Source organism: Primulina huaijiensis, chromosome 18, assembly GCF_012295235.1.
Source record: "Primulina huaijiensis isolate GDHJ02 chromosome 18, ASM1229523v2, whole genome shotgun sequence".
In the NCBI taxonomy this organism is placed as follows: Eukaryota; Viridiplantae; Streptophyta; class Magnoliopsida; order Lamiales; family Gesneriaceae; genus Primulina; species Primulina huaijiensis.
The window spans coordinates 8,690,791-8,715,831 of record NC_133323.1 but is presented as its reverse complement, the minus strand read 5'-3'; the positions used below and the strand labels follow the sequence as shown (position 1 = coordinate 8,715,831).

At 33.2% G+C, this 25,041-nt stretch overlaps 2 protein-coding genes across 4 annotated transcripts; one reads left to right on the top strand and one right to left on the bottom strand.

Annotated features, from left to right (window-relative positions):
- The first annotated feature begins 10,342 nt into the window (after nt 1–10,342).
- On the top strand, nt 10,343–13,153 carry LOC140964044 (uncharacterized). The gene is made up of 2 exons (XM_073423534.1): nt 10,343–11,068; nt 11,194–13,153. The coding sequence occupies exon 2, from the start codon at nt 11,282–11,284 to the stop codon at nt 12,839–12,841; it is 1,560 nt and encodes a 519-aa protein (XP_073279635.1). The 5' UTR covers nt 10,343–11,068; nt 11,194–11,281; the 3' UTR covers nt 12,842–13,153.
- Nucleotides 13,154–19,855: 6,702 nt separating this feature from the next.
- Nucleotides 19,856–24,298, bottom strand: LOC140964968 (probable WRKY transcription factor 57). 3 transcript variants are annotated; one of them, XR_012172945.1, is made up of 5 exons: nt 23,648–24,298; nt 21,983–22,126; nt 20,846–21,216; nt 20,006–20,060; nt 19,856–19,973 (listed from the first exon to the last, which is right to left on the bottom strand). XR_012172945.1 is itself a non-coding variant. In XM_073424978.1 (4 exons), the coding sequence occupies exons 1-3, from the start codon at nt 24,073–24,075 to the stop codon at nt 20,847–20,849; spliced, it is 942 nt and encodes a 313-aa protein (XP_073281079.1). In that variant the 5' UTR covers nt 24,076–24,298; the 3' UTR covers nt 19,856–20,060; nt 20,846. The 3 variants fall into 3 exon arrangements, 2 of the variants coding, with proteins under 2 accessions (XP_073281079.1, XP_073281080.1); XM_073424978.1 differs by having other exon boundaries at nt 19,856–20,060; XM_073424979.1 differs by having other exon boundaries at nt 19,856–20,051.
- Nucleotides 24,299–25,041: the final 743 nt, after the last annotated feature.

Here is a 25,041-nt window from a genome sequence, read left to right as displayed (position 1 = left end):
CCCACGTGCGGGAATTTGAGATAATAAAACCCGAAAATAAAGAATAAACCGGACACCGAGATTTACGTGGAAAACCTCTAAAAATTATTAGGGTAAAAACCACGGACAAGATGAAAAGAATTTCCACTATAATATTTTGTGGTGTACAACTCACGCACTGTGTTTCCAAAGAGAACACACACTCTCTTAATACAGCAGAACAAACACCTCACAAATATTATAGAATATTATAAGATGAAAGAAAACTCGAAAAATGGATGATTTCATAATAAAGGGGGGAGCTCTATTTATATAGCCCCTTGTCCGTGTGAAAACGCGTATAAAAACGCGTTTTCTCTTCTATCTGAAATCCACGAAATTTCCGCCAACCCACATTTTATAAACGTTTTTGCCCGACATGCAATAAATATGGTTGGTGGCTGACAACGACCACAAATACTAATATGAACTATGATAATCAATCTATGAGTAGTTTGCTTCATTATTGATACACAAGTATGAAGTATCAGGTATGCCACGACCACAAATACTAATATGAACTATCAAAATCAATCTAGGAGTAGTTTGCTTCATTGTTAACACACAAGCATGAAGCATCGGGTATGCCATGACCACAAATACTAATATGAACTATGAGTTTCAAATAAAAAATTTCATAGATATTTTTGTATTGATCCCTATTGTGTTTAATATATTTGACATTTACTTCGATTACGTTAACAAAGACATATCTACGCGAGGACTTTTAATTACCTAAGTGAAAAACCTAACTCAGCCCAACCCAGCAATTTTCTGATGATAAACCAAGAACAAGAGATCAAGATTCCACGACAGAGAAGATATATTGTGGATTTGTGAGTTTTTGAGTGAAAGAAATGTTAGCTTTAGTCCCGAACGACCCTCCCTCAACTTATTCAATGGAGAAACCAAACGACTCTAATAAGTCTTTTTTATATATAATAATTGGTATAAATTCAATCGATGTGGGTCATTGCAGAGACAAGCTATCCACTTTTTGTTCTTTGGTTTTCTTTTTGTATATATGTTCTTTATTTTATTTGTTCATATTTGTGTATAAATTGGTTAATGAAGTTGTTTTTCATAGTTCTGGTTAATTTATTTCATAGTTTGGCATATGTTTTATTTGTGGCTCGATATTTATTGTAAATGACTTGTATATCCTAATTGATTTGTTTATTTTAATATTTTGTTGATGAGGTTACCATTTGTAGTCTTCAATGTTGATGTCATCTTTATATTGAGGAGTAAGTCTTTCATAAGACGGTCTCACTGATCTTTATTCGTGAGACGGATCATTCATGTCCATATTTACAATAAAAATTAATATATTTGACATAAAAATTAATATTTTTTCGTGGATGACCCATATAGAATATCTGTTTCACAAAATTGACAGTGAGACCATCTCACATAAGTTTTTGTGTTTATTGAGACGCAGATGTCACTGGTCTAAAGTTCATTTCAGGTTTTTATTTTTATTTTATACCACACATATGTATATGTGATTTTATAAAATTTAAGGAGGATTGGCAAATTCTAAATAAAATTGATTTTTCATAATGTTTTTTTTCTTAATCTCAAATTTTGCTTATATTTTTGCATAATTTGATTCAAATTCATAAATTGATCTCTGTTGAAAATGTGAAATATTTGTGTTGAAAATTATAATGTTGAATGTTGAAAATTAGGTAAAATTAGGTGTTGAATATTGAAAATTAGTGTGTGATGATGTATGTAATGATGAAATTATTTTTGGATTTCTTTCCAAAGAAATCCTATAAATAGGTCTCCATTTGTAAAGATTTGAGACAATTGAGTTGAGAGAAAAATATTATAAAGTGTGTAGTGTGATAATTTTGAGAGTTTGAGATTTTTACTTTTTACCGTAAATTTTTACTTTTTCACAACACGTTATCAGCACGAAGCTCTAAAAGTCCTCCATATTTTTCCAAGCTCCAAAACAGAAGAAAAATATAACAAAAGTAATAATATTTATTTTACTGTTTATTTATTTATTGTGTATATACTTAATATATAATATAATGTTATAATAAAATAAATTTTTCAAAAACTTGTTATAAATCCTGGGAGGATGTTAAGACGACATCTCACACTCTCGGTAAGGGATACGACATGTATAAAATTCTATAAGGTTTTTAAATAAAATAACTTATGACACCTCATTATAATATTGTGATATGATATACATAATTATTTAAAACATTACTAATATTATATAGACCATATTATTACCATAAAATTATACAAATACATACATTTATTTTCTTGTACACCAACGGTCATAAACGGTAACAAAACGGCTAGTTTTTGTCCAATAAATATGATCTCACAAACACATTCAATCACTCCAACTTTCTCTTCTTCTCTAAAATTATTTTCTTCATCAAATTTTTGAAGAAAAAAGAAGATGGCTTTCACAAAGTTATTTTTAATTATTTTGGTTATCATACTCACGAGTCTTGTATTTATCGGAAAATATCCTCCTCATGTGTTTTCTTTATTTTTACGAATACTTGTATTTATTGTTTATCCATTACTTTGTATTGCAATATTCATTAACTAATAAAATGCATCATAATTTTTTTAGTACCACCATGTCAAACTTGACAAAGCTCGAATTTGTTGCACTCGACATTACGGGGAAAAATTATATGCCATCGACTCTCGATGTAGAAATGCATCTTGAGTCATTTTGTCTAAGCGAGACTATTAAAGAAAATGGTATATCTTCATCACAAGAAAGAGCAAAAGCTATAATATTTTTGCGCCGACATCTTGATGAAGGTTTGAAATGTGAATATCTCATCGAAAAAGATCACATGGCTTTGTGGAAAGGATTAAAAAAAAGATTGGAACATATAAGTGAAGTTATACTTCCGACCGCCCGTGATGAATGGAATATGTTGAGATTCTAATATTTTAAGAAAGTAAGTGATTACAATTCGGCGATATATCGAATAATCTCGCAAATAAAATTTTTTGGACATGAGGTTACAGAATCAGAAATGCTTGAAAAAACATTTTCCACGTTTCACGCATCAAATATAACTCTACAGCAACAATATAGAGTGCGTGGATTTGCGAGATATTCTGAACTAATCGTCTGTCTCATTGTGGCGGAAAAGAATAATGAGCTTTTAATGAGAAATCATCAGGCACGACCCACTGGTTCAACGGCATTTCCTGAAGTAAATGTCGTAAGCAAAAATGAATTTAAACATGGAAACCAAAATCAAAGTTATAGACAAGATTGTGGTCGATGACAAAATCGAGGTCGTGGTCGTGGACGTGGACGTGGAAATGGACGTGGTCGTGGACGCGGCCGTGGTTTCGAAAATAATCGAGATAGTTACTCATATAACTCATCTCAAAATAGCGTCCCAAACCATCCACCGAAAAGGCATCAATAGAATATGAGTGTTAATGAGAATCACTCAAAAAGATTTGAAAGTTCTTGTTTCAGATATGGTACTCCAGGACATTGGTCCCGTATTTGTCGAGCCCCTGAGCACCTTTGTAAACTTTATAAAGAATCAATAAAGGAGAAAGAAAAAGAGACCAACTTTACTGAACACAGTGAACCTTTGAGTGGTTCAACTCATTTTGATGCTGGAGATTTTCTGATTGATTTCTCAGATAATGATCAATTTTCTGGTGGAATAAATATGTAAAATATTTTATTTTTCTATGTACTCGTATGATAATGTTTTATAGTGTGTTATATTTTTAAATATGTATTGTATTGTATTTTATTGTCAGTAATTTTATTTCATTGCATATTTTTTTGAAGTTCAAATATGGAAAATGCTATGAACCAAGCTGAAGTTTGCATACCTGATAGTGGTACAACGCACACTATCCTCCGAGATAAAAGATATTTCTTGGAACTAAAACCAACAAAAACAATGGTGAATACAATATCAGGTCCTGTAGACTTGATTAAAGGATGTGGTAAAGCACAATTTTTGTTACCTAATGGTACAAAATTTTTGATCAATGATGCTTTGTATTCACCACAATCGAAAAGAAATTTGTTGAGTTTTAATGATATATATTCCCATGGGTATGATACTCAAACAATGAATGAAGGGAATGAGAAATATATGTGTCTTACCACATATTATTTAGGAAAGAAATATGTGATTGAAAAAATACCAATGCTCCCTACTGGATTGCATTATACACATATAATTCCCATTGAATCAAATATAGTAGTTGATAATTATTCAATATTAACCAATTGGCATGATCGATTAGGACATCCTGGTTAAACAATGATGCGAAGAATTATAGAAAACACACATGGTCATCCGCTGAAAGACCAGAAGAATTTTCAGAATAATAAGTTTCAATGTAAAGCATGTTCTCTTGGAAACTTATTATAAGATCATCACCAGCCAAAATCCAAACTGAATCACCAATGTTTCTTGAACGTATTCAGGGTGATATTTGTGGACCAATTCATCCACCATGTTGACCATTCAGATACTTTATGATATTGATTGATTCCTCCAGCAGATGGTCACATGTATGTTTATTGTCAACTCGAAATGTTGCTTTTGCAAGATTACTTGCTAAAATTATAAAATTGAGGAATCAATTTCCCGATTATACAATCAAGAAAATTAGACTTGATAATGCTAGTGAATTTACTTCCCAGACTTTCAATGATTATTGTATGTCTATGGGAATCATTGTTGAGCATCATGTTGCTCATGTACATACACAGAATGGATTGACTGAATCATTAATTAAACGTCTGCAAATGATTGCTAGACCAATGATTATGAAAACAAAGCTTCCTATTTCTATATGAGGACATACAATTTTACATGCTGCTGAATTAATTCGCATCAGACCAAATGCATATCATAAATACTCCCCATTGCATCTTGCATTTGGTAAAGAACCAGACATTTCTCATCTGAGAATTTTTGGATGTATGGTGTATGTGCCTATTGCACCACCGCAATGAAAGAAAATGGGACCTCAAAGAAAGATTGGAATTTATATCGTTATGATAGTCCATCAATCATTCGATATCTTGAACCTCAGACAGGCAACGTGTTCACAACACGTTTTGCTGATTGTCATTTTAACGAGGAAATCTTCCCAATGTTAGGGAGAGACAAGAAACATACCGAAAAAGAAATTACATGGTATGTATCATCATTGTTACATCTGGATCCAAGAACACAACAATGTGAAAAAGATGTACATCAAATTGTGCACTTGCAAAGAATAGCAAATCAAATACCAGATGCANACATAATGATCATAAAATAGAGAATGATGTTCCTGAAGAAACACATGATGATCATGATGTTTTGTCAGAACCACAAACTGACGAGAATCATGAAATCTCTATCAATTATATTAATACTGGAAAAATATGGAACCGAAAAGATATAGAAGAAATTGATGATATATTTTCTTATAATGTGGCAATCGACATCATAAATGATAATGAAGATCATGAACCAAAATCTTTTGGTGAATGTAAAAATCGGCAGGATTGGATAAAATGGAAAGATGACATCCAGGTTGAATTGGATTCGCTAAATAAACGTAATGTTTTTGGACCTATAGTCCTTACACCTGAAGGTGTAAAACCTGTTGGATACAAATGGGTTTTATTCGAAAGCGAAATGAGAAAAATGAAATAGTAAGATATAAAGCTCGACTTGTTGCACAAGGTTTTTCTCAAAGGCCTGGAATTGATTATGAAGAAACGTATTCTCCCGTGATGGATGCAATTACGTTTCGATATTTGATTAGCCTGGCGGTATCTGAAAATTTATAAATGCGTCTTATGGATGTAATACAGCTTACTTATATGGATCACTTGATANAAATAAGGAAATTCAAGAAGTTGTGTCATACTTGAAAGAAGAATTTGAAATGAAGGATCTTGGAAAAACCAAGTATTGTCTGGGTTTACAAATTGAACAAAAAGAATGTGGAATATTTGTTCACCAGACAAATTATACAGAAAAGATCCTTAAACGTTTTAATATGGATAAATCAAATCCTTTAAGTACTCCAATGGTTGTTAGATCATTAAACATAGAAAAGGATCCATTCCGTCCATGTGAAGATGATGAAGATATTCTTGGTCCAGAAGTACCATATCTAAGTGCTATCGGTGCCCTTATGTATCTTACAAATTGTACAAGGCCTGATATATCTTTTGTCGTAAATTTATTGGCAAGATTTGGCACATATCCAACAAAGAGACACTGGAACGGAATTAAACATATATTCTGTTATCTACGAGGAACAACAGGCTTGGGATTTTTGTATTCAAAAGATGTTAATCCAAGTATAATTGGTTATGCCGATGCTTGATACTTATCTGATCCACACAAGGCACGTTCTCAAATTGGATATGTATTTACTCGTGGAGGCACTGCAATTTCTTGGCGTTCACAGAAACAAACACTCGTAACAGCTTCATCAAATCATGCCGAGATTATCGCACTACATGAAGCAAGCCGTGAATGTGTGTGGTTGAAATCAACGACCCAACATATCCAAATCTCATGCGGATTATCATTCGACGAGAAGCCTGTAATACTATATGAAGATAATGCTGCATGTGTTGCTCAAATAAAAGAAGGATACATAAAAAGCGATAGAACTAAACATATTCCTTCTAAGTTCTTCGCATTCACCAAGGAGCTTGAGAAGAATAAATATATTGATGTTCGTCACATTCAATCAAGTAAAAACTCATCAGATCTCTTCACAAAATCACTTCCTACGACAATATTCAGAAAGCATATATATAATATTGGGATGCGCAATCTACGAAATTTGTGAAGAATTGTTCATGTCATAATAAGAGGGGAGTTTACATGACTGCACTCTTTTTCCCTTATTATAGTTTTTATCCCAATGAGTTTTTCCTAGTAAAGTTTTTAACGAGGCAGTATAAAAACACGTAATGAAGACAGTCATTGTATTATGATCATCATCACAAGGAGGAGTGTTGAAAATGTGAAATATTTGTGTTGAAAATTATAATGTTGAATGTTGAAAATTAGGTAAAATTAGGTGTTGAATATTGAAAATTAGTGTGTGATGATGTATGTAATGATGAAATTATTTTTGGATTGCTTTCCAAAGAAATCCTATAAATTGGTCTCCATTTGTAAAGATTTGAGACAATTGAGTTGAGAGAAAAATATTATAAAGTGTGTAGTGTGATAATTTTGAGAGTTTAAGATTTTTACTTTTTACCGTAAATTTTTACTTTTTCACAACAATCTCATTCTAATTCTCATTATTCAAAAGTGATTCTGTTATTTTTGTATATAAATGAAAATTTTTCTGGACACCCTTAACATGACCAATATTTTAGTCTTATCCAAAATTATCCTTTAAAATATAAAATTTATCAAATTGAGTTCAAGTTTATCCCAAATCTTATTCTTGGATCCGTCCCTGATTACATATTATATTTTTTCTTGTGACATAAATGTAAGAGAAATTAAATATCTTCATCTTTACTATTTTTTTATTTATGAAAATCATAATAATTGCAAAATGGTATGAGTAAATTAAGAATTGGAACAAATGGCACAGACTTTTGAATGTAATAGGGTTCAGTGCCATTACCGTGAGGGATTCATTCCCTCTAATAATGACAATTTTTTTTTAAAAAAATTAATAACGACGCAATTTAATTATGATGGTAGATCTTTAAAAGATCTTATGTAACATCCCTAAAAAGCAAACCACCAAAACTCCAATCTTTTTCTAAAAAAGATATATTTTAAATTACAACAAATTACTTCGCATAATTGTACAAGTAATTACTTTTTATGTCATATAATTTGAAAAGCAAGCTTATTTTGAGACTGTATCACCGATTTATATATGTGAGATGGATTAATCCGATTCATATTTACTATAAAAAATAATATTTTTGACGTAAAAGTAATATTTTTTATGAGTCGAGTCGAATTTGAGATTCGTCTAACAAAATTGATCTGTGAGACGGTGTGATGTGAGCTTTTATGTGATTTTATATATTGACATCCCCTTAGCTCTAAAAACATTGTAAGAAAAATATCGAAAATCAGAATTAGTACTCTAAAGATTGCATGCAATCCATCCTGTTTTTTTATGACAATGAAACCTACCATTATTATCATTTGACGTGCACCATGTAACTTTTCGGGCCAACGTAGTAGTCTTCAAATCACGTGCGACAAACTCGTTTGAAAAATATAGTCTAACAAAATCAAATTCATGATCATTGATGAATTGTGTTTAACTATTCCACTAGCATAGACATCCCCGAGGGGAAAACAAATTCGGTTATGCGTACCACTCTTCAATATTACGTTAAATAGACGACATCTGATATTTAGGATATTTTATGCCGCATGTATATTAAATCTTGAAAATTTATTGTACAATGATATACACGATAAATATTTAATTAATACTAGTTACTCGGCACACACGATGCGTGTGTGAACAGTCTTTTTATATCATTATCGATGAACTAAAGTGAAATTTGACAAATTATGGAGGGACTAAATTGATATTTGAATTGTTGAAATAAAAAAAATAAAAATAAAAGTGTGTGTTAAAATTTTTTTTTTTAAAAAAAAAACAAAAATGTAATATTAGTATCATATAAGGGTAAAGTTGGAAGAAAAAATTGGTGTTCTTCCTAGATGGTTACAATCATATCCTCAACTTTAATAAAATAGTATATATATAAAAAATGTACATCCCCCACATAACAAAATAATCTTTTCTAATAAGTTTTTTTATTTGACTAATTGTTTGAAACTTGATCCTTATCTGAATAAAACAAAACAAATTACAAATTACATACAATAGATTAATTAAAGATTTATTTTGGAATTCCTCTCCATAAACACATAACATTTTGAAAATTTTCACATTCAATACAAGAGTGTGAATGTTATTTTATCGGTGTTTATATTCAATATGTTAGTGTGAGTGTCACCTCACCTCATCGGTGATTATGTAAATGTGCGATATATCAGAATTGTATAAGATAAATAAGTGGGGTGTATTCAATTCAGAGTTTTGACGACTTTTAATGACTTTTTCAAATGATAGACTTTTATGGATTTGATAGATTTTTATTGACTTTTATGCATTCCCACAGATTTATAAACAGATTTATATGGATTCATGTAGACTTTTTTGTAAGATTTTTATAGACTTTTGTGAATTTTTTTAACAGAATTTTATAAATTTTGTACATAATTATAACATATTATTTTTTTATTAATTTCTTTGAACTAATAATTAATTGACATATATAACATATTCAGTTTGAAATAAATTTTTCAATATTTATATTAATAAATAAATATACTTATTTAACAGTTAAATCATTTAATTCTTATATGTGTATATATGTGGGTTTTTATGCATGTTTGTAAATTTTTTAAAATACATCAATTGATTAATCTGTAATATTGTTTTGAATTGATAATATACATGTGAAAAGAATATGATTTAGCATTGTGTGGATATAATTTTGTATAAAAATATCATAGCTTATATATTAATTGAAAATGCTAAAAAAATTTAAAAAATCATGGTTGTTGCTAGCTATTCAATTATTAATAATTAAACGACATTTTTTGGACCATTTTATATTATTATTGAATATTACATTAATTTGTATAAATAATAAATTAAAAAGCACAAAATCAATTCTAGAATTCAAAATTTCCTATGATATTAAAATAAAAAATTATTAAATGAATAACTGGCCAAAAAATGAAAATTTTGAAAAAGAAAGATTAAAATATATATAGAGATACACTTCGAAAATTTGAGAGAATGATAGAGATAGATGAGAGGAGAGAAGATAAGAAGATATGTGATGTGAATGAGAGAAATAAATAGCTTATGTATGAGTTAGAAGTTTTAAAAATCCATCCAAATCTTTGGGTTGAACAAAATACAATTTTTGACAATTTATAGTTGTACCTTAAGCTTTAATACTTGTATGTTAATGAATTCCATGAAATTATTAAAAGTCTATTGAAAATTTGAATACTTATAGACTTTTATAGAGTTATTAAAAGTCAAGGTTGAATACCACTTGACTTTTTAAAACTCTATGAAAGTCTATTTTGAATACCACTTGACTTTTATAGAATATGTAAAAGTCTTAATTGAATACATCTAGACTTTTAAAATTTACAAAAGTCATTAAAAGACAACAAATCTTCTACATTGAATACATCCCCCTAAATGTATTATATATACACATTTGATTATTGTAAGTATAGTTTTAGGGGCAAAAGAGGAATTTCGCCCCACAAACGACTGATGAATCGGCCTTTCATGGGCTCGAGTCTTGACCTTTGAGCAAAGACAAAACAAGGCATTGCTCCAAGTTCATTTTGGATATTTCATAGTATTTTTTGTGCATTAAAAAAAACAAATTTTTTCATGAATATAAATCCTAAATTTATGTTTTCACAAGCAAAAATTTCACATACCCTTTGAGATTCTACCTCATATAAAGCACAAAAGAACAATCCAACAGATCTTGAGCGTTTGATTTTTGGCCAACGAAACCCTCTCTAGCGACTACACGTGCCACCCACTCTTGATTTGTATTTACATTCATGCATGGAATACGCCTCACACTATAGCGCACGAAAACGGAAAATATAGATACACAGGGATACATACAGAGATTGTGTATGTGGGAGGAATGGAGAGAAATGTGGGGAGGAAAGAGTCTTTGGCATCTGTTTCATTTCTTGATCTTTGATGGGCAGCGGCTGGTTCAAGGCTATCTTTAGCTACCCATCTGTTTAAAGTTTGATTTTGACATAAAGTTTTTGATTTTGGGGGGTTGATTCATTATAAGGTGTTGTTTATGCGAATTATCCGTGGATGTGGAATCGAAGACTGTTTCCTTTTGGTGGTGGGTCTGATCTTTTACTTCCCCTTAAACTGTCACATCTGACCGGTTTGATATTCTTGTTTACATCGCTTGTGAAATATCAAGGTATAGACTTGGTGATCTGTGCCCAGTCCCACTTTCCTGTTTTATACTTTACAGTTGTTTTCTCTTTTTCCTGATCTTGGGTCTGTTTTTTTCTTGCTTCTCTGTTTCTTGAACTGTATGCGAAGTGGTAGATCAGGAAATGCTGCATTGTTGCACAGTTTGAGTTCATTTACTTGTTTGGTGATCTTGATTTGGTGTTGTGATTATCTTGGTATGGTGGGTGGATCGAATAATTTGATGGCGGAGGATATAAGTTTGAGATTTGTTTGCAAGTTTTGCAACAAGAAGTACCCGTGTGGGAAGTCGTTAGGGGGTCACATTAGGTCTCATGTGATTGCGAATTCAGCTGAACTTGATAGAAAACTTGAGGCCAGCATGAAAAGAATTCCATCTCCAATTGATGACGTGCAGCAGAATTTTACTGAGTTTGTGAATGGGCAATCTAGTTACGGCCTGAGGGAGAATCCCAAGAAAACTTGGAGGGCAGCGGATTTAAGATTCGAGTCTTCACAAGAGAGAGTTTGCAAGCAATGTGGTAAAGGGTTTCAATCAATGAAAGCTTTGTGTGGTCATATGGCGGTTCACTCTGAGAAAGATAAGGTTAATATAAAGGATGATCAATCTTGGACTAGTGAAAACCAGAAGCTGGTACTGGATAGTTGTTCGGATACGGAAGTCGAGGACAGGATTGTTCGAACAAGGTCATCGAAGAGTAAGAGGCATGATAAAAGCATACCCAGTTCTCCTTTTAACATTGCTAATAATGGTTCTTCATCTGTTTCGGAGATTGATGGAAATGAACCAGAAGAGGTGGCTGTGTGTTTAATGTTGTTGTCTATGGATTATGTGAAGAGAGGTAGTGTTTACTCGGTTGTAGAATCTTCTGATAACAATTCTGCTGTTTTGGAGACTAAATCATCTTCTATTGACATGAGAAATGATAGTAAATATGGCTTAAATCACAGTCACAACCGGACCAACACGACCCAAGTAAAGAAACTTGGGGATAGAAAGATTAAAGAAACTGCTTTGGATGCTGAGATAATTCAAATGGAGGACTCTGATTCTGGTTATTTCTTGGATGAATGTGCTAAGGTCGAGTCGGATGTGTCTTTTGACGGGTTTTACAGAAATGATACGTTTGATGAATGCAATAAGTCCCTGGTGAAGGAAAACGGAGATGATGATGCTCACACGGTTTCAAATTCAACTAGGATTGAAGCCGAAAAGAGGAATCCTAAATTGTGGAACGAAACTTGTTTTAAACCGAAGAATGGTTCACCAGATGCTGAGGCACAGAACTATACTCAGAAGAGACGAAAATACGAATGCTTGAACTGTACCAAGACGTTCAACTCATTTCAGGCTCTTGGAGGGCACAGACCTTGCCATAAACGCAACAATGCCGACGAATCGAGACATCAAAGCGATGAGAACAGCCTCCACGAGTACAATGACTTCAGAACTAGTAGTAGATCTGGTGCATCTGCTAGCAAGAGAAAAGTAACTGATAATGATTCATTTCAATATGCTGAGAAAAAAATCAAGTCTAAGAAAAGTACCAAGGTTCACATTTGTCCATTTTGCCAAAGAGTTTTCAAGAACGGTCAGGCATTAGGTGGACACAAGAGGTCACATTTCATTGGTGGCCGCAGGGAAAACACCAGCGAAAGTCCGATTATGAAGCCTAAGCTTCCTGATTTACTCGATCTCAATCTTCCAGCTCCCGAAGAGGACGAGGATGACGAGGATTCCCCATTTTTTCGAGTTTAATTTTCTGGTAAGCTCATGAAGATTCAAATAAACTTAGAAAACAGGTTTCATACAATGGTTCTTTCATGCCGCGCTGCGCTCATCCCAACTACAAGAAGCCTCCTGATTCATCCTATATTTGCATGTTTTAAGATCATTCATCAGCTTTTGCAGACTCTTAAGTTCATTTTTGTTTTTCCATCTTTGTTTTGAAGTAGTGATTTGACATCTGATAAATTTCTGTTATCCAGTTGTCCATTTATTCAAAACTAAATGCAAAGAATTATTTTATTTATATAACTCATTTTTCTCCCAAATAATTGTGTTGCCTTATTCTTCATAAGATATTAGGGAGGCCTAAAGACATTTGAGAACCTCAAGTGCTTGGTAAAAGGAAGTCCATATCTTTCATGCAAGAGCCATTTAACTTGGTTGTATTTGTGTCAAATCTTGAATTTAACGACTCGTACTCGGCACAAACACCGCCCCAATCTTCATTCAAATCCATTTTGATGGAGCATAGTTCATCACCTTTGATTCGGGAGGAACAATCATATGCATATACACTTATTTGTCCACTCCTAATGTCTTTTTGCTTCTTTTACACCATGAAAATATAAAATGTTTGCTCTTGATAAGATTAATTTCCTTGTTTACTCTCTAATGCTTGGCACCATTGCAATTGGATTAGGAAGATTAACTTAATGCGATCCTAATCGGGGCGATTAGTGTTTATTCTAATGGGTTAAAAGTTGTCTTCTCCTTTGAAAATAAAAGTGTTGGCACCATTGCAATTGGGTTAGGAAGATTAGATTAATGCGATCCTAATCGGGGCGATTATTGTTTATTTTAGCTATCTTCACTTTGAAGTAGTGCAAGCACGCTTTATCTCGGAATGCAATGAAGAACATTGGTGGGTAGTCCTTTGTTTCCATCACGTTGCTTGAAGGATTAACAAATGATGTTACCATCCAAATATTTGAATTCGAATTCAGATAGTTATCACCAGTCATATTGTTTGATAAAACGACAAGCGTTTTGAACTTAAATCGTCAAATATGTTTGACATAAACTATGTATCTCATTACCGACGTACTTTTAACAAATCGAAAATGACTAAAAAAAGTAATATGAATAACATGGATAAAATGTAATGTCATTTGCTAACCCTCCTTTTAGTGTTGGCAATAGGGTGTGTAAAGTGGTAAAGTAAATGTACATTAATTGAGATATCAACTGATATGACTTCTCATTGAACATGAGAGGTTTCTTGAAAAACACTTTAATTTATAAAGGTTATCGACGAAAGGTCGCTAGGAATTTGTACTAGGTTCAAATTTCCAATCAATGTAATTTTTATTTTTATTTAATTTAATAATTGTATCACATTTACCTAATTTAATAAAATTCATTTAAAACTTTTTCAAAACATTACTATATATAAAACACGTATTTAATTACGGTCACAACTTTACACAACATCAGCATAATCTACTTAAGTAATTGAAAATTAAGTTAATCCTTTGGTATTTTTTTTTTTTGGTAAATTGATTTATTAATTTTTAAAATATTGGTTATTTTCACGATTATTTATTTATCCGAAGTTTGAAGATGCCAAGTACATCAAAGGTTTGAGAAAATATTTAATAAATACTTTTGCATGTAAATTCTTTTTTAACTTTAGACCAACAAATTAAATATTATTTACCAATTAAACATTAATTAGTTCAACAAAGTACATAAATAAAGCAGTGACTTGCAATAAAGACTAGGCAGCCATTTCATTACTTTGGTACCAAATTTTGGTGTAGTGATACAAATACCAATATGAAGAACAATAAGTTGTTTTTAGACACCATAAATCATATGTTTCGAATAATACACATAAAATTTTGAAAAAAAAAAATTGATTAAAAGGGCTCTGATTTTTTTCACTTGTGCCAACTAAATCGATAATAAGAGAGCGACAAACATATGACGTTTGAGTTGCTGAACGTTTTCAAAGATTAAATTCCATAATTTTATTTGAAAAAAAAATTGATTAAAAGAGCTCCGATTTTTTTCACTCGTACCAACTAAATCGATAATAAGAGAACAACAAACATATGACGCTTGAGTTGCTGAACGTTTTCAAAGATTGAATTCCATAATTACCATGATTTATAGTTTTTTGATAAAACAGAAAGCACTTGATTCTACACAACTCCCATAAACTCTTAAATAAAAATAAATAATCTGAATTATTTAAATTATTTGCTCTATGAGAGATGCAACCGCATGACTTTTTTCTTTTCAATTTTAAAAACAACCACATGGGTCAATAATGGGCCCACAGGTCAGGTGAGCCGGCCCAATTTAGTGGACCAATACCTTCGTCCCCGATTAGGAAGGAGAGTGGATTGTAGTCAAAATCAGAATCAGAATCAGAAAATGTTGATGGAATAAAACAAAATCTGATCGTACACGTGTACGGCTGTGTGTTGATTAGAGATTTTATCCTTTTAAAATTTTCTATAGAAAAAAAGGAGGCCGCCAAAAGTAAATTTTAACTAAGGTTATTTTTTTGTTTTATACCGTTTTGGAAATAAGTTTTTCAGTGTACAATAATTATTTCTAAAAAAAAATAAATAAAATAAAAATCGAAATGTGATCATGTTTGCCTGTTTGAGCAGAGGTACTGTTTAAAAATTAGAGTTGTATTTGTATCACTATCGTCGTCTATAACTTTTTTTTATATAAAGCGAAAATCGTTTGATTTACATGTTTATTTTTTGGCTATAGACATAGAAATTTATTGATTATAGCTCCATCTTATTTATTTTTTTAGTTAGTCTCTTTTTATATGGCTACAATATTGGTAAATTCGAAATAGATACTCATATTTGCTGAATAAAATAGCCTATCAAGTTCAAAAAATTGTAAAATCATCGTCCAACGATCCCGTATACTGAAAAGGGAAGCCCACTTGATAAATCCACGGCCAATAATTAATTATAAATAGTTATTCTGCACACGCGGTACGTGTGTGCACAGTTTTTTCTATGATTACTAAGGGACTAAAATGAAATTTGATACATTATCGAGGGACTAAAGTGCTATTTGAATTGATGAAATTTAAAAAAAAATAAAAAAAGTGTTTGTTGAAATTAAAAAAAAGAAAAAAGAAAATTGTAATATTGATATAACATAAAGACAAAGGTGGAAAAGAAATTTAGTGTCTCATTTTGTCTCTATTAAGCTCAAACTTAATATATAGTATAGATTTAGTCATTAAATCTTATTTATTTGTATAAGAAATCAATTGGAAGTGCTCGTTGGTTTTAGAATCAGTTGAGGGAATGATTTATGCTTTTATATAAGAAAAATATTGCTTTACCTTGTGTTTTGGTTCTATACATATTTAAATTTGGATTTTGGTTATTTAAGTTAAATTATGTTTTGGAATTTGGTACTTTTTGTCGGAATGCTGACGTGACAACAAAAATTACTAATGTGGAATCGATGAATATTGAGGTATCCGACTCTGTTAACATTCCATAATAAACGACCAAAATTCAAAACACGAATCAAAATTCAGATTTGAATACTTACACTACCAAAATACAAAGTAGATAAAATTAGAGTACTATTTTGGCTATTATCCCCTTTTATACATGAAGAATAAAGAAGCATAAACTCCATCTATAATGAATAGTGATGCTTCAAAGGAAGCTATGGGAGCAATGCTGTTTAAAAAAAAAAACCGAAGTTAAAAACCAATATACCCAAAAAAATTTGTACATTTATATATAATAATAATAATAATGTCAAATAGCTAGTACAAAAAGTTAGTTAAAGAGAAAAAAGGTTAAAAAAGAAGTCCAAAAAGGGAAGTAAAAAAGAACTGTCGGCCGACAAAAATCGAAGCNATATATAGTCAAGCCCAACTATTGTAATAAAATAAACTTGTTAGAGTAGTTGTTTAGTGAATCAACTCATAGTTTGAGTTTTATTAACTTTAATATAAAAACAATATTTATTTTGATAATATTTTATGATTTTATTCAATTATTACTTTTACTTTATCTGTATACATGTGCAAGCTGCATAAGTAAAATAATTGAATAGATAACAAATACCATGAGGTTTGCTTCTCAGCGTAAGACCATGAAACTCATTAGAAAGTGTATCATATATTCTAAACATGTTTCTAGTCAGATCAGCGACCTAAAATTAGGATAAATGTCTCTTGAGCTTAAAACTAGCCTATGTGATATAAACATCACGTTTCATCGGTAAGAGCATGAAGATGTCCATTCATACAGATGTGCGATCATTTGATTATTCACTGAAGAACCATCTCTCAGACTGTCTAATTAGTTATCATTTATCGAGTGAAATAGTCCACGGTTATAGTTGAACACCATTAGTCTTTTGACCCGAGACAATGCAGAGGCTCTACGGACTAGCATGGACTTCGATCCATTTACTGACTCTATTAAACGTCGTCATGTGGCGAGGTTAGGTGTAGTTTCGAAGTACGTTAGAGCAAAGCATTATAGTCAAGAATTCACTGTTTTTCATCGGGTGAATATATCATATGTGATCTGATGAGTTAATAGTGGGAGAAATCTCTAGTCAGAAGAAAACATGTGCATTTTGGAAAGGTGTTTCTTCAGTTGCATATATCATGTCACTATTAGTAATCAAAGATACATCACACCGTTATCGAATTCATATGTAACTCTCGATATACCAATGGTTGCATATTGGATTGGGATATATGAGCTGAAGGAACCGTACAATACGGTAACTGTAACGCCCCAGATTCGACGAATGTCCCTACTGTACCAAGACAAGTCTTTTTCATCGTGCTTATGTTCTCAATCACACGCACCCTAGGAAACTTCCTAGGGGGTCACTCATCCCAGAATTACCCCAATTCAAACACGCTTAACTTTGGAGTTCTTATATGATGAGCTACTAAAAAGAAGACGCACCTTCTTCATATGAGTAGTACCAATCAAATCTTTTAAGCCCTCCTCAACTGCACAGTCCTATACCTAAATAGTTTTAGAATCCCTCTCTTTCCGGTGTATGATTGGTTCATTCATGTTCCCTCCTCCTAGAAACCTGCCAGGAACCGCTCATTCTCCGTGCAACCTCTTGGCATCGGAGATCACCCCCGCCCTCTTCGGCCCCGGGCCTCACATGCCCACCAGCTTCCGCTTGGTTCGTCCCCGGACCACACCGTGCTAGAAGAGGTCGGCTCTGATACCAACTGTAACGCCTCAGATTCGACAACCGTCCGCACTGTACCAAGACGAGTCTTTCCAGCATGCTTATGTCCTCACTCACACGCATCCGAGGAAACTTTCTCAGGGGGTCATCCATCTCAGAATTGCCTCAAGTCAAGCACGCTTAACTTTGGAGTTCTTATGTGATGAGCTATCGAAAAGAAGATGCACCTTCTTGATATGAGTAGCACTAATCAAATCTTTTAAGTCCTCCTCAACTGCAAAGTCTTATACCCGAACAGTTTTGGAATCCCTCTTTTTTCCGATGTAAGATCGGTTCATTCATGTTCTCTCCGCCTAGAAGCCTGCTAGGAGCCCTCGTTGTCCGTGCAACCTCATGGCACCGGCGATCATCTCCCACCCTCTTCGGCCCTGGGCCTCACAGTAACCATAACTTAAGGTTCTTGCAGACACTATCAGCGATACCTAAAGGATTATGAGACGATGCTACTAGATGTTTTTAGCATGATTCGATGAGTGCAATCAGAAATGAGTTTTGACATTCTTGATCAAGGTGTTGATGAAAATGATGAGACTAATTATGGTAAGCCCGAATAAGAATAAATGGTTATTGTGAATCACATGGAGAAGTGAATCCACAACTAGATATATCCTGAACCATTTAGGGTCACAAATATAGGATTCTGTGTCCCGTTGAGACACTCAAGTTCAAGAAGTTGAATTTAGAGACTGTAATTTGATGTCGATCAAACAAAATGCTTATAAAAGAGTTTATAAGTTGACTTCATAAGATGAGATAAATGCAAGTTAGCTTAACTGCTAATTAAGTAAGGAGCATGTAACTGTCTTTTTGGTGAATGAGTTAACAAAATTGGCATAGATCAGTGAAAATTTTAATATTTGAAAATTTAAATTTTCATTATATGAACAAGATTTATATCTTTTATACATTGGGGCTGTTAGATCATCAATCGAGATTATTATGAGTTCACAATTATTTATTTAGTGAATTCAAAATTTAATAATTAAATAATAGTATTAGTAGTAGTGACTACTAATATGTACAAAATTCTCATAAAATATTCTAGAGAAGTCTATAATTAATTAACTAAAAAGTTAATTAAGAAAATTAAATAATAATTATTTAATTTTTAAATAATATGTCTATACATATAATATATGTGCACATATAGATGTATTAATAGGAATCAAACTCTATAAATATTTTCATTGAAAATAATATGAAATAAGACTATTTTGCACACAAAATTATTTCTATCCTCCCTTCAACCAAATTTTTGGCCACTTGGTTTTTTTTTTTTTTTTCACAAGAAAAATTCACGGCAATTTCCACGACCATCATTGCCGCAAGATCTCTCAAACTACAACGATCCAATCTCGACGCAAAATTGTTTATGATATCTAGTGCGATCTAAACAAAGAATCCAGTCTCCGCTCATGGACTTGAGTATACAAGAAAGACTATCTCCACTTAAAATTCGGAATATTTTGGAGCCATCGCTATGTAACAATCATAAAAACCCTAAGGATGTTTAAATTTATACGAATCCCAAGGAACATTTCAAACATTGCAACAAAAATTTTAAATTTTCGTTGCACCTTGAGTACGAGAAAAGGATACTCCAACAAAACTAACCCACATATCCGATATTATTGTGTATATATATATAGATTAACTTCAAAATACATATTGTGCAAACAACTAGCTTTTCACATGACTTAAAAACCAGTACATATTGTTAATTAATACGGTATTCACGTAACAAGCAGCCCAAAAAAAATGAAGTGGAAATTACTATTACACAGATGGGAATAGGGTAAATACAAAGGGAAAAGTGCTTAACAATTTTTGATCATACAAATGGATCAATTTAACATCTAACCTGGAGAATAATGTGTTTCCGAATTCAGTAGGAATATATACTCATAAATAATAATCGTCCGGTGGCCGTGCCGCCTCGTGATCCATATTCCTAGGTCACCTGTACCAGATAAATGTGTGAAATGGGAGTGAAAGAGTAATTAATGCAAATACTAAGATACACTTACATCCAAAGAAAAAATGTAATAATGCAGATGAAAAGAATTGATGCACATAGAATATTCACTTATATCAACGAAATATTTTTAAAAGTATTCGGGCAACTTTTTTTTATAACAACTTGGCAGGGGATTTTTTGTTTTCACGAGAGTTTGAACCTTGACCTCTTCCCACTTCTTCACATGGGTGGTGGCAAAAGGTATTAGAAAATTTGGAATCTAACTAACATGAGTGAAAAAGAATGGGCATACAAATAGCTTAATCCACTTTAAAAATTCCACAAATTTATCTAAATATATTGATCATCCGGTAAAGAAACAAAGGATATGGTATAATATGAGCCCATCAAATAAATGCTAGTATAATATAGTTTATAAAATAGAAGCCAAATGGAGGATTGCATGTATGGCATGATATGGTCTCGGAAGAGGACAAAAGGAAGATATTGGAAAAGGGATCGACTGGTATCATATTCAGTACAAGTGGAAAGCTTTTTGGTCCAATTGATGACAAAAGTGCACAAGTATTTTGATATGTGCTGCATGAAGAATTTTAGGAGCTTAATCACAAGTGGAAAGCTTTTTGAAAGGATTTCATACGATCTTTCCTCTATTTTACCAAAAAATTTTCCTTCCAATTGACGTGTGAGTGTCATGTACTTCACCCTCACACGGATTCAAGGTAAAACGCATGCATTTCAGATTAACAGAAGAGTTAAGTTTGTACCTCATAATTGTCCTTTCCTCATCCCAGGAGGAACAATATCCCCGAGGAGCCCTTCGTCGGTAGGAGGTTTGGAACTCGTCCCTCGGACTATATGTGACTGTTCGACATGACCTTGAGTGCTGGGGGACTGTGTAAATTGTATAGAATTTTCTTGAAGAAATTGAATTCTGGGATAATAAAATTGAGAGGTAGAAGTAGCTAGCGGCCTAGTGAAGGTGGCGTCCTGTGGAATGATCCCGCCTCTTGGAAATCCTACTGAGTGGTGACAGTGTTGCCCTTCATATGTAGTAATCACCACTGTTGGATCCTTGCAGGATCTTTCAACTCTTTTTTTAACTGTGCACTTACTGTTTGTACATCGATAGTAGCTCCTGCGGAGAATAATATAACGATCTTGTGAACTAAGTTATACCCCAATTCTAGACCTTTTTTTAAAATAATATATTACGTATGCAATTAACCAAGCCCAAAGTTGCATCTGATGTATCATTCAAGCTCGGTAATTATCAAAACTGATCTACTATATCTATCACTCGATTAATGCATGTGTTCACCATCCTTAAAATTAGATTGATCTAAAGATTTTGTTTTGTATATTCGAATACGTAGCAGCGCGCAATACAACTAAAATCCTAGATATTAAGTACAATAGCCGAACACAAACGTTTGATCGTGTCTCTGGATCAAAACTCAAACCGCAATCATGAGGACAAATATAATTGACCAGCCAAGAGTGGAACTCCATATACAAGAAAGCCAAAACCTTGATCATTAAGGCCATTGTTTTTTCAATTCGTAATTCATTACTCATGAGACTAGAACTAATATTCGACCAAAAATTCATATATTGACTCTACCTTGTTTGTGGAGTATACTAGTAGTGCTAGACATCATCGAAAGTTGAGAGGCAGGATCTAGATTACTCTTCACAGTACCAGTGATCAGATTGAGGTTGCAGTACAAGTTAGTAGAAAAAACCAAACAAGAAATTAGATATATCATTGGAGGCCTATTCGATGTCAACTTTTCTTTACAGGGAATCCATCCAGTATGGTTGAAGTACAGATTTGCATGTTAATATTCCTTTTTCTATTATAGGGAACTAAGCGTTGATGGATTTATGTATAGGACAGATACCTTGGAAATGGACTATTCTTAACAGCTTTCTGTCCATATTTTCTCCATCTATATCCATCTTCTAGATGATCAACTTCACTTTTAGTCATAAAGGCAAATCGTTGTTGCCGGATTCGCTTTTGACCCTTCTTCTTAGTCTTGATCCTGCAGATCGAATATCCATCCTTTGTTATACATTCGAACTACCTAAATTGTAATCACATGGAAAAACACAAGCAGAGCCATTATGTTAAATCCACGCAATTGCGGGGGAATGATACATGACCCTGATAACACCAATTCTTTATGGGCATTTTGAAGGTTCTGATAGGATATTAGTAGGAGCATTATCCCAGTGAAGAAAAGAAAAGTTTGCATTACAATGGATCATGTTCATAATTTTGGGAGACAAAAGCTTATTCATAACTACGCAACAAATTGTTAAAGCCGGGGAAGGAAAAATTATGCTACTACGTACAGAAAGAAAACCAAACCAATTTTAATTCCATCATCTTTAATTATATCCCGACAGGACGTATATATGTACTGGTGCACTCTCGCATGAATTTCATGCATTTAGTATACTTCCAGAGTGGCACGTCGCTTTTTCCAATCATGCAATATATATATTTGCACATATGGTTGTTTGTTAAGATTACGAGGCAACAAATCCCCAAAAAAGCATGGCAGACACAGTTCACGAGACTCTGTGGTTTACTTGAGCCATATATATGAAACTGTCAAATAAAATAATCTGATACATAAAGAAGATAAAATGATATGTAATAATAAGCCATAAAAAGCTGACATTGGATGATTTTCACGCACATGTGCATGAAAGTTTAGCTTCTAACCCACACCCAAAAAACAAAATATCACCGCCACCCTCATGGCCTCTTCTCGTTATGGGAGATGCTAGAATTCCAACCCGGTGACACCAAACTCCCTTCCCCATGTTCGTAATAAAAAAAGAAAAGCAATAAAATGATATGGTTGAAAAATTTATCTAAATGAAAATGAAGATAGATGCAAGAAGCGGACCACTTTACGAGGATCATGATCAACAATCTTTTTTCGACAAAATCTAACATGCATAAATCTGAGGTTTGGATTCGATCCCACAAAAAAACTCACCTCATATAATATAATAATAAAAAGAACTTCCAGAAAGCGACGATGAAAAGAAAGTGGTAAGGGGTTTTCCACACGCATGGTCTGGATTTTGAATAAAGACGAAAAAGTTCTTGATTTCTTTGCTGAAAAGCAGCATTCGAGGTGAAAAAATAAATTATTTTAAAAAATTTTGAAGACGAATTTATAGCGTTTGATTGCCGCCGCAATAGCGGCTGTGCGTGATACAAACATGAACACATGTTTAATAAATACCTAAAGAGCCCCTAAGTTATCCTCAAATTCCGCAAATACCTAGCCCACAATTTGCGTCGACAGTTTGATGCTTCTAGAGACTCTGTGCAAAGATTGTACGGACACGCATGAGCACGTTCCTGCATTCTCCCCTCTTTTTTCACACTTACCTGACTCGTGTGTTTTACACTTTGTGGCAAGGGAAGCTTCCCAAAGTGTAGAATACAAAGTTACCGTGAGGGTGAATGCAAAAATCTGTGTTTTGCCTAAAGGAATTCTTGATTGGACAACACATGCATGCAGTGGCGCTAATACACTCACGCTGAGTCCGGTGGGGGGTTGGAGCTGGTTCCGCCGGAGGCGGTCGACTTCTCCGGCCGATCCTCGCACGAGCTGGAAGACACCGATGGATTGGAAGCCGAAGCCGAAGCGGAAGCCGACACCATTTTCTCTTCCTCCGCCAGGACCGCCGACTCTGTACTCCGAGGAGTCGATGAGGCAACAGCGTAAGCATAATCATCCGCCCCGCCCCCGGCGAAACCGGATTCAATCCGATCCAAACCATCGAAACCTCCGTCGCCACCTCCACCGACAGCAGATTCCTCCGGGAAACTCCACGCGAACTCGTGTAACCCCCCGCTGACTTTATAGTCACCTCCGAAGAAACACCCGTCATTCAAACCCTCGGAATCGCCCAGCGACCAGCTCGACTCCGCCGCAATTTCAGGATCAACCTTCTTCCCCGCCATAAACCACCCAAACCCAACAACCGCTAATTCACCGGGAACTTCACCTCTCTGTACGCGTAAATCCGCGCGATAATCAGCCGGAGAAGACCTTGACTTCCGAGGAGAAAACGACTTGGAACCAGAAAACTAGGGTTTCCCACTTTCCCCAGAGAAGGAAAGAGAAATTTACGCGTAGTAGTCTTTTGGTAAGAAGCTGTTATTGGCTAGATTTGATATGATTTGATTTCTTTTTATTTAATATATATTTAAATTTATTTTAGGAAAAGAGATAATTTTAAAAAATTGGGCGTCAACCCTTAAATAGTAAAGGCGAGAGGCTGAAAATGAAGCACAACATCGCACAACAAAAGATATTAAAAAATAAAAATAAAAATCACACACACACAAACACATGAATTGTATGCAAAAGTTGCTTTTGTTTAATTTAAACCCCTTGATCGCATAATCAACGGCTCAAAAGATCGAAAACTAAACCGAACCGATAGAAAAAAACACTACATGATGTTATCTTAAAAACTCTGATTTTCTCGTTTCATTACAAAATAAAACTCAATCTACCAGGCTCGTTCGGCTCAACTCAGCTCAGCTCACTATCGACGTGTCCAACTAGCTGAAACTAATCCTATCCATGTTGGTAAAACGTCATTTGAATTTTTCATTGAAAGCTTACAAATTAGATAGACTATTAGTCATTATAATTGATTTTATATGAAACCACGACGGATTTTATTTGACATTAAGTATCTAAAAATTTTTTTAGAATCAAATTATTCGATCCAAACTCAACTTTAATTTATAGAATTTCAATTAGTTAATCTCTTATTAACTATATTACGCTTCCAAGCTAAGTTTGAGAATTTATATTCGATATTTATATTCATTGTGATGATTGATTTTTTATTTTTTATTTTTTGGGTTTCGAAATATAAAATATTTATGTATAAAATATTAAAGGCAAACGTGAAT

What these genes read in the sequence shown, in the direction of transcription:
- LOC140964044 (XM_073423534.1), top strand. Translation starts at nt 11,282, where the DNA reads ATGGTGGGTGGATCGAATAATTTGATGGCGGAGGATATAAGTTTGAGA.
- LOC140964968 (XM_073424978.1), bottom strand. Translation starts at nt 24,075, where the DNA reads ATGGCGGGGAAGAAGGTTGATCCTGAAATTGCGGCGGAGTCGAGCTGG. An exon ending in AACCCCCCACCGGACTCAGC is followed by an intron (nt 22,127 to 23,647) that starts GTGAGTGTATTA and finishes TTCGATCTGCAG; the next exon opens with GATCAAGACTAAGAAGAAGG. An exon ending in AAGAATAGTCCATTTCCAAG is followed by an intron (nt 21,217 to 21,982) that starts GTATCTGTCCTA and finishes TATTCTCCGCAG; the next exon opens with GAGCTACTATCGATGTACAA.